Source organism: Amblyomma americanum, chromosome 1 (genome assembly GCF_052857255.1).
Source record: "Amblyomma americanum isolate KBUSLIRL-KWMA chromosome 1, ASM5285725v1, whole genome shotgun sequence".
NCBI classification, from domain to species: Eukaryota; Metazoa; Arthropoda; class Arachnida; order Ixodida; family Ixodidae; genus Amblyomma; species Amblyomma americanum.
Genome location: NC_135497.1, coordinates 395,307,252 through 395,322,314, shown reverse-complemented (window position 1 = coordinate 395,322,314; position 15,063 = coordinate 395,307,252). Strand labels below are relative to the sequence as shown.

The window sequence follows — 15,063 nt, the reverse complement described above, 5'->3', positions numbered from 1 at the left end:
TGGTATGCACGCGAGCAATTATGGCCTCCTTTGCCTGCTACCATCCTGTGTATGCGCCGGAAATGAAGACGCGGCGAAGAAAGCGCGTAAACGTGGTTCCAATTAAAACAGAAGATGCAAGAAAATTGTCTGTGATATAGCTCTGGTTAACTCTAGTTCAATTGTGAAAGCTTCGTTTCCTCGGCACGTCGTCTATGCAGCGTCTCGTTCCGACGCTCTCGAGAACTCAAACCGGTCTCTTCCGCAGTTGAAGAGTCACTCCGGGACGTGGGACGACTTCTTCTAGCCGCATCTTCGTTACGACGCTTCTCGAGTCGTGCGGCGCGTTCTTCTGGCGTCTCTTGTGCGCGTTGTCTCCTCGCTTCGTTCCGTCGTTGTTAGGTCTCTTTCGCGCTCTCCATAGCGACTACATTTCACTGAGAGAGAGAAGTTTTTGCCAGGAAGAAAGAAAAGGAAAGTGCACAGGCCTGCTCACTGGCTCAAGCCGAGCCACAATCGCTACCACGTGCAGATAGTAGACATTTAACTGAGGCGAAGCGCACATATATATATACCCCCCCCCCCCCCCCCCCGAGGCGACACCTCCTCTCCCTCTACCCCAGGGGGGCACATCTCGTGGAGCGAGCGGCGACGGCAGTGGCGTCGACAGCGGCGCCATCTGTTGGAGCGCGGCTGCGGCTTTGCTAGGCAACGGCGGCTCAAGGTCGTTCGTCGGCCACGGCATACGGCTGAAGTGCGCGACGAGCCGAAATGGCTCGCTGGCTGGCGTAGTGTTGCTTTAGCAACAAAAATAGAGCATAGACACAGAGGTCCGGGTCAGCTAGCAGGAACAGGATGGAGACCACGAGGAACAAACACTGGCCTCTGCTGTAAGAGTGCTTACTAAGCACCTGCATTTCCTGCATAGTCTCATCGAGGTGGGTCCGCTAATCTAATTTATAGCGCCTGGCTCCTTATCACGCCGACCAAGCGGGCTGCGCGGATCTCACAAGGCATTACTTGTTTTACCAACGTCCCCTTCGACGAGAAGACTCAAGAGGCAAGTGTATCTATGGCTGGCCCGCCTTCGTGTTCTTCCGTTCACACTGCGCAGGATATAGAAAACACACGTGCATACTCAGGAATCACTTCGGCTCCGCCCCGCCATAGCCGCAGATTTGGAAAGCGGGGAAAAACAACAACAACAACAAAATAATAAAGCAGGGGAAAGATTATACCGCAAGCGGAGAAAAGTATCCCGGCCTGCAATTCACTTTTTTACGCCCTCGCACAAAAACCGCGTTGCACCGCGTCGTGGACAGCCGAGAGCAAATCAAACCCGGGCTTTTAACGTTTTGATTAGTTGAACAGAGCTAGCCGCTTGTTGTTATGTAGACAGTACCGCACGCTCACTTTTCGGTTTCCCCCCCTTCGGTGTGTTTGAATTTTCCCCACTTGCGTGAACGGTGTGGTGTTACTTTTTACTCCTGTTCGCTAGCCGGTGCCCCGTTCCATCCAACATAAGAGCAGGCTAGCTCGGAAATAAAACCTATCGCGCTGAAAATTAAAATGGAAGCGGGGACTGCCGAAGGAACATAGCGCGGCGCGCGGCTGTAGCTATATCAATTTCATTCCGGCCGTGTTTGCTCTGTTGATGCCTGTTTGCGCTTTCAAAAATTGAATAGGGGCCCGGGGCCTATAAACTGCCGGGCGTACTTTTTTTGTCTGTGTTTGTGAGCGTGCGTCGATGTGAATGTGCTTGCTTCCGCTGGCTACATTTTACTTTCCCTTGAGAAGTTTTAGAACGTTGCCGGCACTGACTCTTGACCTGCTCGGCTGAAAAACTCCAATTTCATCTTGTCCACATATCGCGCGGTAGCAAATCTAATTCGCGTTTTCCTAGCAGAACCCGTTTATCGAAAAAGTTAATAGCTCGGGCTTTGCGCGTCTAATGAGACTGCCGTCATGTGCGTAGGATGACCATGCCTTTCAAATACGTTTTTTTTTTCGATTAGACATGAAACATGCGGGCTTCTTCTTGGGCTAAAAACAAAGCTGGTATTTAGGGACTTTTTTTGCTATCCGCAACGTTTCAGCTGCGGGGCTTCAACTACGCCTCATCTTACGTGCAGCAAATGTCCTTTTAACGGCAGCGTCGGTTTCTCTGCCGATTAGGATGGGAATACGTTGCCCCGCTAGATTGTGCGGCCAATTCCAAAGCGTAGAGTTTGGTAGTTTGCATGCTACTGCTCGACTGTTTACCTCGTTTGTAATAATCCCAATGAGAATTTGTCTCGCGACTCGCATTGGCCGAAGTGGGCTTCCTCCTCTTCCGTTCCTTCGCCTTTCAAATACGGCTGCTCGGCCGATACTGAACTTCGAATGGCTAATTCACGGGAGGAGGAAGATTTTAACCTGATTGCTCTTACTATTTTCTCAGAATTGGTTATTCTTGCTCTTGTAAGAAGAGGCTGTTTTGATTAAGTTTTACTAGTTTGCATGCTAGTTTGGGCCGACGTCATGGAGACGTCGGCACGTAGTGACAACGCGCGCTCAATTTGAAAATAAGTTGTTGAAACTGAGGAGAACAAAGAGAACAATATCCACCGCTTAGTTCGAGTATAACAGAAACAGAAAGGCTGTCACAACCGTGCTGTTTTTGGTATTATATCTTTTTCTAACTTACGAATGTTGGTTGCGCAACAATCGTGCAAACTGCCCACGACCAGGGTTACCAGACAGTTGTCAGCTATTAAATGGGGTTTACAATATCAATACAATTCGCATTCACCTGCGTGCAGACTCCACTTCACTAAACAACAGGAATCTGCTCCAGAAATTGTGTCTATGGCTTTTTGTTATTGTTATTTTTGTCCTGCGCAGATTACGCTTAATTAGGCGGAAACCTTCATAAGTTCTTGCTTCCTCGATCCGCGTTGCGTAGACGCAATTCGGCGGCTATTTTTTTTTCCCATCTCTAGTATGTATTTCTTCTACGTTCCGTTATTTCCTGGTTTGCTTTAGTTCTTGCAAAGAGAACAGAATGCGCAACATCCATTAAATTGCTCATGCTTTCAGTCGCGGTAATACGCGATTTTGTCGCTCACTCCCCCATTGGCTGTGAAAGAAAGTGATTCGCTTCCCGCCACTTCAAAAATACGTGGATTACGAGAAACACTTTACCCGCCGCGGTGGCTCAGTGGTTAGGGCGCTCGACTGCTGATCCGGAGTTCCCGGGTTCGAACCCGACCGCGGCGGCTGCGTTTTTACGGAGGAAAAACGCTAAGGCGCCCGTGTGCTGTGCGATGTCAGTGCACGTTAAAGATCCCCAGGTGGTCGAAATTTTTCCGGAGCCCTCCACTACGGCACCTCTTCTTCCTTTCTTCTTTCACTCCCTCCTTTATCCCTTCCCTTACGGCGCGGTTCAGATGTCCAACGATATATGAGACAGATACTGCGCCATTTCCTTTCCCCCAAAACCAATTATTATTAATTAGAAACACTTTTGTCTGCTGATACAAAGCAGTGTGCAGAAATGTGTTGGCGACCGCTGCGAACCGCACCTTTGTTCATCGCCGAAGCCTTAAAACAAAACGAAGACACGTGGGAAAATGGTTGTCGTGCGTTTCAGTGCCAAGAACTCCCTGAACCACTTCCCCCAGTAGGATACTACCTGGAAAAGCAAAGACAGTGCACTCCCAACACGAAATCACCCTCTAGATGTGGCTGTTATTCACATTTCACCAAACACTAAGAACGTGATAAGATTACGGCAAGGTGCAAAATTTTCTATCTGGCGCGGTGGAGACCCGCAGTGCGCAGAATCAAGCGCGGCATGAACACTCATCACCCCAGCACCACGCGCCAAATAACAATTCCGACGTCCCCATAATGCGTTCCAAAGATATCCGGCCTACCTTACACTGCCGCGAACAAATCGACGTGGTGCGTACTCTGCGGCTTTAGACCGACCTGGATCTTTCCGTATCTGGGCGTGTCAACCTTTCGGGAACACATCAGACGCAGTTCATGCGGGCCTACTCATCGTGGACGATGGACGGACTCCCTTCATCGCATTACGCTGATCTAAAACAACTGGCTATCCTTCAACAGGCAAGGCGAAATCCTGGAAACGCCACAAGAAAGGATCAAACACCACTCAGGCAGACTACAGACAACTGTGAATATGGAGCAAACGTGATTTCACTCGTGCACCGCTCGGTGGCATCCTCTGCGACCTCTTCGTGCGCGTGCGTGCTCGCGGCAAAGCTGTCAGCCGATCCTAGCTACCTCTACATCGACCGTAACGAGGTTCGCGAACGGCGCAACGAGCTGAAAGCCGGACACAGTGGGCCACCTCGGCGCAGGGAAAAATTTCAAAAACCCGCATGTCCCTAGGACTGAGAGGGTGTAGGTGGTGGCCGCTCCTTTTCTTCGAGAGCACGTTGTACATTGTCACGCAGCGCGCGACGAGGCCCCAGTTGCCCTCCAATTACAGTTCGTAAGACATAGCCGGCGAATTGCGCTAGAAAACGAACGCGTGAGGCAACGTGACTTGGAGAAAACGGTCGGCACATTATGCGCGTCTCAGCCCGCAGCGATTCGAGTGCAGGCCTCATGATGGTCGTTCTCCATGCGAAAACAGAGAGACGGGGGACGCGGAGGAAGACGCGCATCCTTTCGTTCTGCGGGGACAGAAGTAGGCAGGGGACGCCGGAAGCGACGTCATCGCTTCCGTCAGGGCGTCCGGCGCCTCCTCAGTCGTCATCGTGGTCTCTGGCGAGGAGGCCGCGCATCAGTTCCAGCGGCAGCGGGAATACAATGGTGGAGTTCTTCTCCGCTGCGATGGAAGTGAGCGTTTGCAGGTAGCGCAGTTGCAGCGCCGACGGGGATTCGGCGATGACTTCGGCCGCCTCCTTGAGGGAGCGCGACGCACGCTGCTCTCCTTCGGCGGCGATCACCTGCGCGGAGGGAGGGCGGCTGTCAGGCTCACAGCTCGGCTGAGAGATGGCAGCACTCGTCGAGCGAAGTGGTCATAACGCATGCTTTAACAGTTACTTGCGAGAAAAGCTCTCTTTAGGACGATACACCGAAGAAAAAATTGCCTACTGCTATTCGCGGGCTGTAAGAGTGGTAGCGTTGTGCGCAGCTACCGAGAATTTACTGTTGGATCGCAATAAGATTACGAAGAAGCCAGCAGAAGCATGTCGCAAGTCGGCAGTGAAGTGACCTCTTTGCAGGAGCGACACCTTCTTTTTTCTTTTCTTTTTTTTGGGGAGGGGGAGGCGGTGTTCTGAGGTTGCGATTATAACGGAGACGCACGTCTGACTGAGGGAAACATTTACTGGAATATTTGCTTGCCTCGTATGACACCCATAAGTTCATGGCGTTCCTGAAGCGTTGGCAAAAATGTAGATGAGCTCTGTTTTCCCGTTAATAAGCAAGTTTGCTGACGCATGCGCACTGCCATAGCAAGTAGCTGGCGAAACCAACTGCTTCGTCCTCGTGATAATTGGATCACATGGTTGGTGCAAGGATACAAAGGATGCTTTGTCCCAAGGATACAAAGCAATCCGTGTGCAGTCATGAACGTAAGTTTGCGGGATGCGGGTTCATGAAAAATAATTTATTTAAGGGTGGTCAGGCCAAGCACTTACACGAAATGCCTAAAATCATAATGGAATCTGCATGCTCCATCTGCGGCAAAGAACAATAGCCGAGTGGGTTATAGAGGGAACGTCGAAGTAAAATGTTTTCCCAAAACCTGCATCCCGTAATCTTTTGTCCACTAATGTACAAGGTTATATGTGTCGGCATTCAACTGCTGTTCCTTGGGGTGGAACAATTCCTCGCTCGGGCGTTTCTCATAACCTGAGTCGTTTTGGGACGTTAAACCCCCCATAAACCAACTTCTCGCTCGAAGCATGTTCCAAAGCTAAACCTCCGGACTACTTTCAGCAGTGTCTAATGACCCGGTACTTAACTTTCTAAACCCACTGAAACTTGCAGCCATTCGTCAAGATCAATGCTGGCTGCTTTCGCGGTTCATGCTGATTAGACGACGAGCATGGCCACACGGAGTCCACCTGACGTTCCACCCAAGAGCGAATTTAATCACGCGTCACAGCTTGTGAGGAGATCAAGAAGGAAAAATAGTGCGCACGTTACCCCACCAACGTGCCACGCAACGCTAGAAGCTGTCGGCTGACCGTAAGAAAACTCACTCCTGCATGCGTGCAGGGTGTTGTGATGGATTTGGAATCGCATAAGCGGTTGCTACGGGGTGTTTCCAGCTTTCTGAGTTAAGTATCGTGTGACGTTTCTCGCAGGTCGCTCTGATCGTTAGCACAAGGTTATTTCTGTTCAGTAAACTCATTTTAAAACCCCACAAAAAATAAAAAGAAAGAACGGGTAACCAACACCATGGCAGGGCTTTCCGACTTTGGAGGTGGCGCTTCGCGTGACGTAGCGATTAAGTCAAAAGCGTTCCCAGCCAAACCTTCGCGCGCTTTCAGCTCCCGAAATAGCAACAGCACGTGACGATGCGTTCATCAAATGCTTTATTTGTCGGAAAACATGCGCGGGTGTTTTTGTTGAGCAAGCGCTGAGCGGGGAGCGACAAGCGGGCAGTGTTCGTGAGACAGGACGCCCAGATTTGCCCGTAGAGATAACTTTAATTTATGTGACAGTGTACTTAACCTTACAGTCCGATTTGCGCCGAGCCGAAACATTGCGCGACTATTTAGTTGGGCGTGCTTGATCCGTACAGAGAGGACAAAATGTAAGAAAAGTTTCGGCTATAGCTGGAACTAGTCTCTGTAGCCTGAAATACATGTGCAGCTGCCCTTCGTGCATTTCCTGTCGCACCATAACAAGCCACACATTTTATCGGAATTTTTTGCTTACTGCCGCGTATAGTTTAATTAGCCAGGCGAGCAGTTTTTCTAAAGACAGCTATTAGCTGGCAATAGGACTTGTTTTCTCCAGACGGAAGGGCTCGTGGCCTCGAAACCGCCGTGCTCTCGCGTCCTACTCACATACAAGAGCTTTCTACTATATTGGTTTGTTTGTCTTCTGCGCGAAAGACGCATTACGAATTTATCTGCAGGGAACGCCAGCACGCCTGACATCTTAGCCACAAGTTTCGCAGCACATGCGCAGATGAGCAAAAACAAAGAACTCGAGCACGCAGTTTAGTTTCTTAGTTTCACGCAGCAGGAAGTGACGAGAGGAACGATCTGCTTGTAAACCGGGTGGGAACGCATCAGCGGTTTCAAGTAGGCATGAGACGCCATCGAGGCTTCGCAGCGCTGGTAAACTTTCCAAACCTCATGCGCGCCCGCGCATGCGCGATGTTTGTACGTATCTCTGCGAAGCGCCGACCGGATTCCCTGGGATTGCACGGCGCAAGCAATGCGGCTTCGTTTGCGCTGCCGTGCGCATGGCAAGACTTAGCTAAGTAACCAGCTGTGCTTACGCTAGGAAACGAGAGCATTTAAAGCAACGAACCTTGAGGCTGCGTTCTTACGCTACGAGAGAAAAAAATCGAGCACTCATAAAGCTCAAGGACAGGAAAATCCGGTGCTCGGGCGAAACCGTAGCCTCTTGCAAGTACCTTACGGCACCGTGGCATTAGAGACGCACTTCAGTCACTTCTCGTACTCAGGGATGAGCATGTGGCTTTGCGATTGAAACCTGCCGAGTTCGCTGATTAGTAAAAGCAGATGGGAATTTACAGACGACCTCAGTGGAAAGGTTAACTTGCCAGCTTGCCGCCTTCGCTTTCCGTTAGACGAAAACCCTTCAGTTGTTTCTTCGAGAGACAGACATATTAAATGTCCTCCTAACTCCTTTGAGTGTGCGTGTCTTTAAGCGTACAGTGTGCAAGTATGTGTATCGCATCCATACTTCATTGATGCCATGTGCAGCAGTCCGTGAAAACTGTCCACTGCCCATAGAATATCTCTTTAACGTCCGAAGTTAGCTGCCTTGCGACAGTCAGCTTATAGGAACTCGCTCTTCCTTTGCTGACGCCGTTTCGGTAATCTTTCCTTACTCATTACGACTCAACAGCTCTCGTGCTCCAGCACGTGGCTATCAACGTTTGCGGGGTGGGGGGGGGGGGGGGGGGGGGGTTACATCCCCGAAGCCCGCTGAAACTAAATCAACGATAAGGGTTCGTTTGTTTCGTTGCTTTTGCAAACGTCATCTTGTCTTCTACGCCCCAATAGCATTAAAAGATCCCACGGCCCGCCTAAAAGATTTCCATGGCTGTCAAACTCGACACAGTGCCGGTATTTCCAAAAGAGCAATTAAAGAAAGAAATACCGTTAAAAAAAGTGGCAAACATGCGTAAATGCACTGATATGCAGACTCTGGCCAGAGAATCGCATGCTCCGAGTATCTGCCTGACCCCGTCGCTTGCGACGAAGCGGTGTGCAGCTTACCTTCGCTCTGGCCTCGCGAGCCGCCTCTGCTTCAGCGGCCATGGCTCTTTGCAGCTGCACTGGGAGCCGGACGTCCTTGCTGCGAAGCACGAGTCCGACAATTTCAATCAAATTCGAAACACAAGGGTGTGCAGAAAAAGTTCGTTTGGAGGAAGTCGCATAGGCGAAGTGACATCTAACTTCAGTTTTGCCGCATCTAGTCGGCGAGGAGTTGGCTGACATCTACGAATACAAATTCAATGGAGCAACATGCGAAGCGAACGTAACTAGTATGCACGGTAAATATAGGTAGAGTTCAAGAAAGGTCGAAGACGTGTTCATGATGAGGTTCAAAATATGAGCGCCACAACGGCTGTCCACAGTTTATCCATCAGTCCGATGTATATACGATATTGTGATCGGTCAAAAGTGTTCTGGAATGGAACAGTCTCTTTTGCAGCGCTTGATGACGAAACTAGTAAACTGATCAAATTCGAAAGTGGCTGCCATGCACAATTACGCTGCATTTCAGAGTGTAACGGAGAAACACAGTTGGAGGGACAAGTTGTTGGGCCGCGGGAACTGCTGTATGCAATCAAGTTAGCGTATGAGTGGAGAAAAGGAACGCAAAAGTAATATTGGCTTAACTTGCTACATTTTCACACTTCACCTTAACTATTACTCCTTTCATAGATTTAAAATATATTTAACAGCTTGTGGTTAGCGCAAAGGTATTTGAGGTTGTTGGAATCACATTGAGAATTTTTTTATCTTATTGGATTGCGACGAAAATAAAAGCAGTTGCCATTACTTTGGAAAAAATTCCCACTTTAAACGTTTAATAAAACAATCAAAAACATAAAACATGGAATACGCTGTGCTTCGACCACGTGAGTCGATGTCACTTACATTTCGACTCGTTCGACTTTTACGCCCCATGAGTCGGTGGCTTCATCCAGGCTCGCCTGTTGAACACACATGGAAAGAAATAAATTAAAGAGTGTCACATTTTGAGACAAGGATATCCGTACACAGGCCATTATTTGCCGCCCGCTAAATGAACTTCATTCTGCATTTTCTGGCATTGTATTGCAAACAACCACGATATGAATCATGTTCAGTTCACCACTCAACACATTCTCAAACTTTAAGCATTCTAGAAATCTCATAATCAGGAGGAACGGCACGGTTATCATCTGCTGTTGATATTACATGCGTAATTGCATTAGGGTTGACTGACTTGTGCCGAGGCCATTTCAGTCGAAGAGTCTGTTTTAATGCTGTTCTGTATCTCAAGTCGGACATAAGGCAGGAAATGCCGGCGTCGGCTTAACCGTCGAGCAAAAAGCTAGAAGGTATTGTTCCAGAATCAGTTAAAAGCGGAACCCTGATTATCCGCGACCCATTCATGCCACGGCCCACATTTTACGACAAATTAGAGCGGGCCCGGCGAAGCCCCCATAGAGATATTCTATTAAAGGTATCGATCATACGATGCAAAGTTAGGCACGGCCCGCTTCAAACGATGGCCGGAGGGAACTTGCCCGATATGCTAGAGGCTGGTGGTGCACTTCATCGGCAGGCATCAGGGGGGGGGGGGGGGGGGGGAGGGGGGGGGGTGCACCCTTGAGGCCTCCCTTGGCTACGTGCCTGCTGTATATATTTCTTTCAGCGCCATATAAGATTATCATGAAATCTAACGTTTGAAGAAAACTTGTATGGTGGGGTATAAGATTCATGTAACAAGAAAGGAGCGCCGACCAAAGATTGTTGTCATTACGAAGACGTTTCGGCTTCCACGCGGAAGCCTTGATCACTCTTGGTTCGTATTAACCACAACCTCTGCTCGGCACTTCTTTCTTATTACATAGGATTATCACCATGTTTTATTTTTTCCCTTCTCTTGACACTATATCCTGTTCGATACTTTTTTTGCAAATGGTTTAGTAACTCACGTTTGGTGTTAAAGAGCGACCGATCATGAACACGTGAAACGACTTTGTCTCTCTACCTCCCGTGTTTTTGCACCAATAGCCACAAAAGCTCTTTGTTAGGTGCACAAAGTATATAAATATGTGTAACAATCATAAAAGGGATTTTATTGGCTGGTGAGGGGCAGAAGCGCGCAGTGGTGGTGAGTTGCTAGCATTGGCCAGCTTGTAGTCACTCAGCACACCTCTAAACAGGCGTCGAAACACCAGGACACGCACGTCCTTACATATGGCTGCGTTCAGCTCATGGCTGCCTTCGATGATTGATGGCAACCGCATCCCTTCTTAATTCAACAATCGCGAAAGGTGACAGGCGTTGCGGCAAAGCGATGTGAGGAACATTAACGAAATTAAAGCAGAACGGTTCCGTTACGATTGCTTGAAGAGCCATACAGCAACAATATAGACAATATACTTTCAAAAAGATCCTTGTTATTGGACAAAGGCTTTCAGTCGCACACATGATAACTGAATTACTTAGAGAAGCACTAAAAACTGCTTCACACACCGTCCATTTTCATCCGGGAAGTGAGATTCAGGGTCATCAGACCAGGTTCATTGCATTTCATGAGAACTTAGGAGAATATTTCTTGTGCGTGTGCGTCTGAAGCATGCTTCGCCCTCCCCTTCTTCTTACCGAGTTACCCGGAAGCCGATTTTGTGACCGGACTTCAGCACAACACGTGGCAGGCAGCACCGTAGTGAAAAATCGGCTGTCTGTACACATTTTTTTTTCAGCTGAGATGCGTGCATGAAATTAAGATATCAGTGTCCTTGCAGTGCATCCTGGTTCCAAAGCGAGTGGCATCGCATTGTGAGCAGCGTGTAATTATTATCGTTGGTTGAAAACGCATGAGCCGCGGTTCCCAATTGTGCTTCTATGAGAAAATGTGGTCCCAGAAAACGCTCTTAAACTCACATTTTCGTACACGTGTTCTGGAAAAAAATAAACCGCGTTGCGGTGACCGCGGAAGAAACGAAGGAGCGAAAAAGGTCAGAATCAACCCTGAAAGCGATGTGCGGGAATTCCTGCTGGCCACTCTAAACGATAGATCTGCTATCGCCACTGGAGTCGCTCATACTAACAACGATGGCGTCAACAGGTTTTTGTTCTCTATTTCGGTGGTTGAAACCGTTTCAAAAAAGAAATGAAAAGCTGTAGAACATGCCGAATGTTGGCGATTTGCTGGAAGGGTGGCGGGGCTAAACAGTATTTCGCGGGGTTCACTTCCCCAGGTATGTACATTGAACAAACGGTCTTCAGTACCTTTTTAATCCGCCGACGACGGATGTTTTCCTACCTTCAATGAACATCGCCTTCTTAAGCTCAAGATTTCGTAACTAGAGATTTATAGTTTATTCAACAATACATTCATGGGTTACACGTTCAGTGAAGGATACAGAAAAAGCTCCTAAAGTTGAGCGCTGCAGTGGGAGCAATGTAACGCTTTAGAAATACCGCTTTATTAGAAAATTTAACGCAGCTTTTTGTTCTTTCATGAATGAATCGCTCTTTAACGAAAGAAGCCAGCAATAAAAAACACTCGGATTCAGTGGTCCTTCGCGTGATCGGACGGGTGCGGTCACGGCTAAACAACAGGAAACGCTGACTTTTCCCACGCAACGCACCAAATAGAGCGTTACCTCGCAATCCGTGAACTAAATGGTGAATACATTTTAGAGGAATGCTTGTTTACATGGGATATACGAAGATATACTATTACTAGAAACAATTACTAATAAACAATTACAATTAGTAGAAACGGTCCATGACTTAGCTATGACAATCGATTAAGGGGGCAAACAGATATGATATTCCTTGATTTGTCAAAAGCCTTCGAACGGGCATCTCATTCTAAACTTCACTATAAGCTAGTCGACTTTCTTTGTAACGGGACAATAACTTATTGGTTAAAAGCCTATTTAAATGGTTGGCACCAGTTTGCCTACTTTTAAAACAGCGAGTCGGACTTGGCAGAAGTAGTATCTGGCGTGCCACAGGGGTCAGTGCTTGCACCAATTCTTTTTCTTCTTTGTATTAATGATTTGAGCAAGAATACCGACGCAATAGTACGTATCTTCGCGGATGACTGCGCCATCTACAAAGAAATCAATAGCCGTGCGGACCAAATAGCCCTAAACAGCTCACAGCAGTACGTATCGAAATGGTTTGACAACTGGCAGATGGCCCTAAACCTGGAAAAAAACTGTCTGCATGACAGTCACTATAGAGAAACAGTCATTAAATTACAATTATGAAATCGCACAGAAGACACTCACAAAGGTAGAGCAGTTCAAGTATCTTGGCGCTATTATTGCCTCGGACCTACGATGGAACGAGCACGTGACACACATTACCACAAAGGCGCATTCTGTTCTTTACATGATAGACGTTCCCTTCGACTTGCTTCACCGGAAACAAAACTTTTGGCATACATTTCACTCGTTCTTTCGGTGACAGAATACAGTATTATTACCTGGCTGCCCTACACTAAACAATATATTGATAGATTAGAAAGTGTCCAGCTAAAAGCTGTCCGATATATTTTCATCAAATACAGTCGTCATGAATCCCCCACACTGCTTCTGCAAAAAGTCGGCCTCTCTACAATCCACGCACAAGCCAGACTTTTGCGACTTAAGTTTCTGTTCCTCCCTTTGAATGATGGCACAAAACTTAAATAAGTCTAGATATCTGCTTGAGCATAACACGCGTGTCACAAGAACAAAACACGAAAAACATCTATCCGAATACAGATACCGCAGTGATGCATTCAAATTTTCATTTTTCCCACATGTGATTCGTGAGTGGAATATGATGCCTCCTGAAATTGTGAACCAGACGTCCCCTGAAGCATTTGTCTCGAAGCTAACAAACCATTTTGAAAATTATTAACAACACTGTCACCATGTGCGATTTACATGTACTTTTGTGTAAAGTGAAAAAGGTCCTTCTCTGTTGTATTTATTTTTTTGCGCTTTTTCATATGTTTATTAACCCGATACTGTTACGGCCTCAAAGTGAGGCCAACAGTATGTAATAAATAAAATACATAAATATACGTAAAACAAGCCAAAAATGTTGTCTACGCACGAAAACCGGTCCACTATTCGTTATCTCGTCTTCTCTTGAACCCGCCGATGGCTTCAATGCGCATGACACGTGCAGTAAAGCTTCTTTTTGGGGCGCGAGTCGCGAAGCTAACACGACCACAAGAACCACACACTGGCCTTCCACACATGCTTGCTAAGTAACGAGCTCGCAAACAGGTTGCCTTGTACAGTCGAGCCCGGACATATCCATACTGGTTATTTCTAATTTTTGGCTATATCGAACACCCAGGTTATCTCCTTGAAAATACTGTGTAAAACTATAGGAAATTCGTGCTGTACACCGAACTCTAATTTCGCCAGTCTTTCGATATATCTACCTGCGCGCCGCGCCCCTGCAAGTGGTGCTTCTCCTAACTGCGCTCTTCGTACACTATTCGCCCGTGGACACGAGTCGTTTGCGCGGTTTTGGCCAGCTGCTACCAGCGTTAGCGCTATGACGCCACGTTACGTGATGTGCACTTTAGGGTGGTCTTCGATCTCTTATACTCATTCTCCACACCACATTGCTGTTATGCGGTGAAGCCAGCCTAACTATCGCATTGGGGAGGCACTCGCCTGGCGTGTTTCGCTGTTGAAAGCGTTGCAGAAACCGACTGTACCTTAATTTCAATGGGCGATTGTTCTATTTATAGTCTACTGGTAACAGTGTTAGACATCTTATAACAGCCGATGTATAATATCAAAGAACCTTCCGCTCCGGCTACGATGCGAAGAAGGTTATAGGCATAGCAACGCCTAGCGACCGGTGCGCTGCCAGCATGTTGGTAGGTGGCACGTTGATGCAAGAACCACGTCACTAGCGTGGGCGCATTATACTCTTGTATGTAGGTATAGAAATTTGGACATATCGAACTATTTCGCAAACCCCTTCGAGTTAGATATATCCGGATTAGACTGTGAAATCGAAATTAATCGTGATGCGCCTAAAAAGGGATGAGGTCACCCAGACCTCCCCTTTCAAAATTTTTAAAAGAATCGTTTGTTTGCATGGTTCCTCCTCCCTAGGCGCGAGGTAAACCATTTCGCACATCACCGACGACTTCCTAGTTTTTTTGTTTGTTTTTTTCGTTGGGCCAGGATTATACAAGCTAGGAGAGAGTAGACCGTTTGCACTTTTTGGTTTGTTACTGCTTACCGGACAGCTTATGCCTGGAAACAACGTGGACTTTCTGGAAAACAAGTGGCGCATGGTTTTGTTTCAAGCACTTAGTGGTGAGGTGTAAAATAAACGCGGAAACTTTCACTGCAAGGTCTGCCTCGCTACAAGTTCACGTGACTTCAGCCGCTATGTATGTCGAAATACTTCACGTGCGGTTTCAAGGATCCCATTCCAAACTTAGTGCACAGAAGGAAATAAAGTAAAGCAGCGCGCTTGTTAGTAGTCCTTGGTTGTTGGCTCAAGCGCTTCTGTGGCCTTATTTCTCGCCGAAGGCAGCCAGTTGACTTGGAGAACGGTAAGAATGGAATACCATCGCAGAAAAGAACTTTTATTCAAATGTGGCCCGGGATAGGTATACGCTCCTTCCGAAAAGAACGTAGGCTGAGGACGAAAT

General features: G+C 47.6%; 1 protein-coding gene across 1 annotated transcript in view; it reads right to left on the bottom strand.

Moving 5' to 3' along the window:
* Window positions 1-1,987: 1,987 nt before the first annotated feature.
* The window catches only part of LOC144115729 (band 7 protein AGAP004871-like), a 410,957-nt gene continuing 397,881 nt past the window's right edge, over window positions 1,988-15,063 (bottom strand). Inside the window, exons 7-9 of the mRNA XM_077650218.1 lie at window positions 9,315-9,370; window positions 8,427-8,505; window positions 1,988-4,940 (exon numbers count right to left, since the gene is read on the bottom strand). Of these exons, the coding sequence (XP_077506344.1) occupies window positions 4,737-4,940; window positions 8,427-8,505; window positions 9,315-9,370 (339 nt within the window). The 3' untranslated portion in view covers window positions 1,988-4,736. The remainder of the gene's footprint in view (window positions 4,941-8,426; window positions 8,506-9,314; window positions 9,371-15,063) is intronic.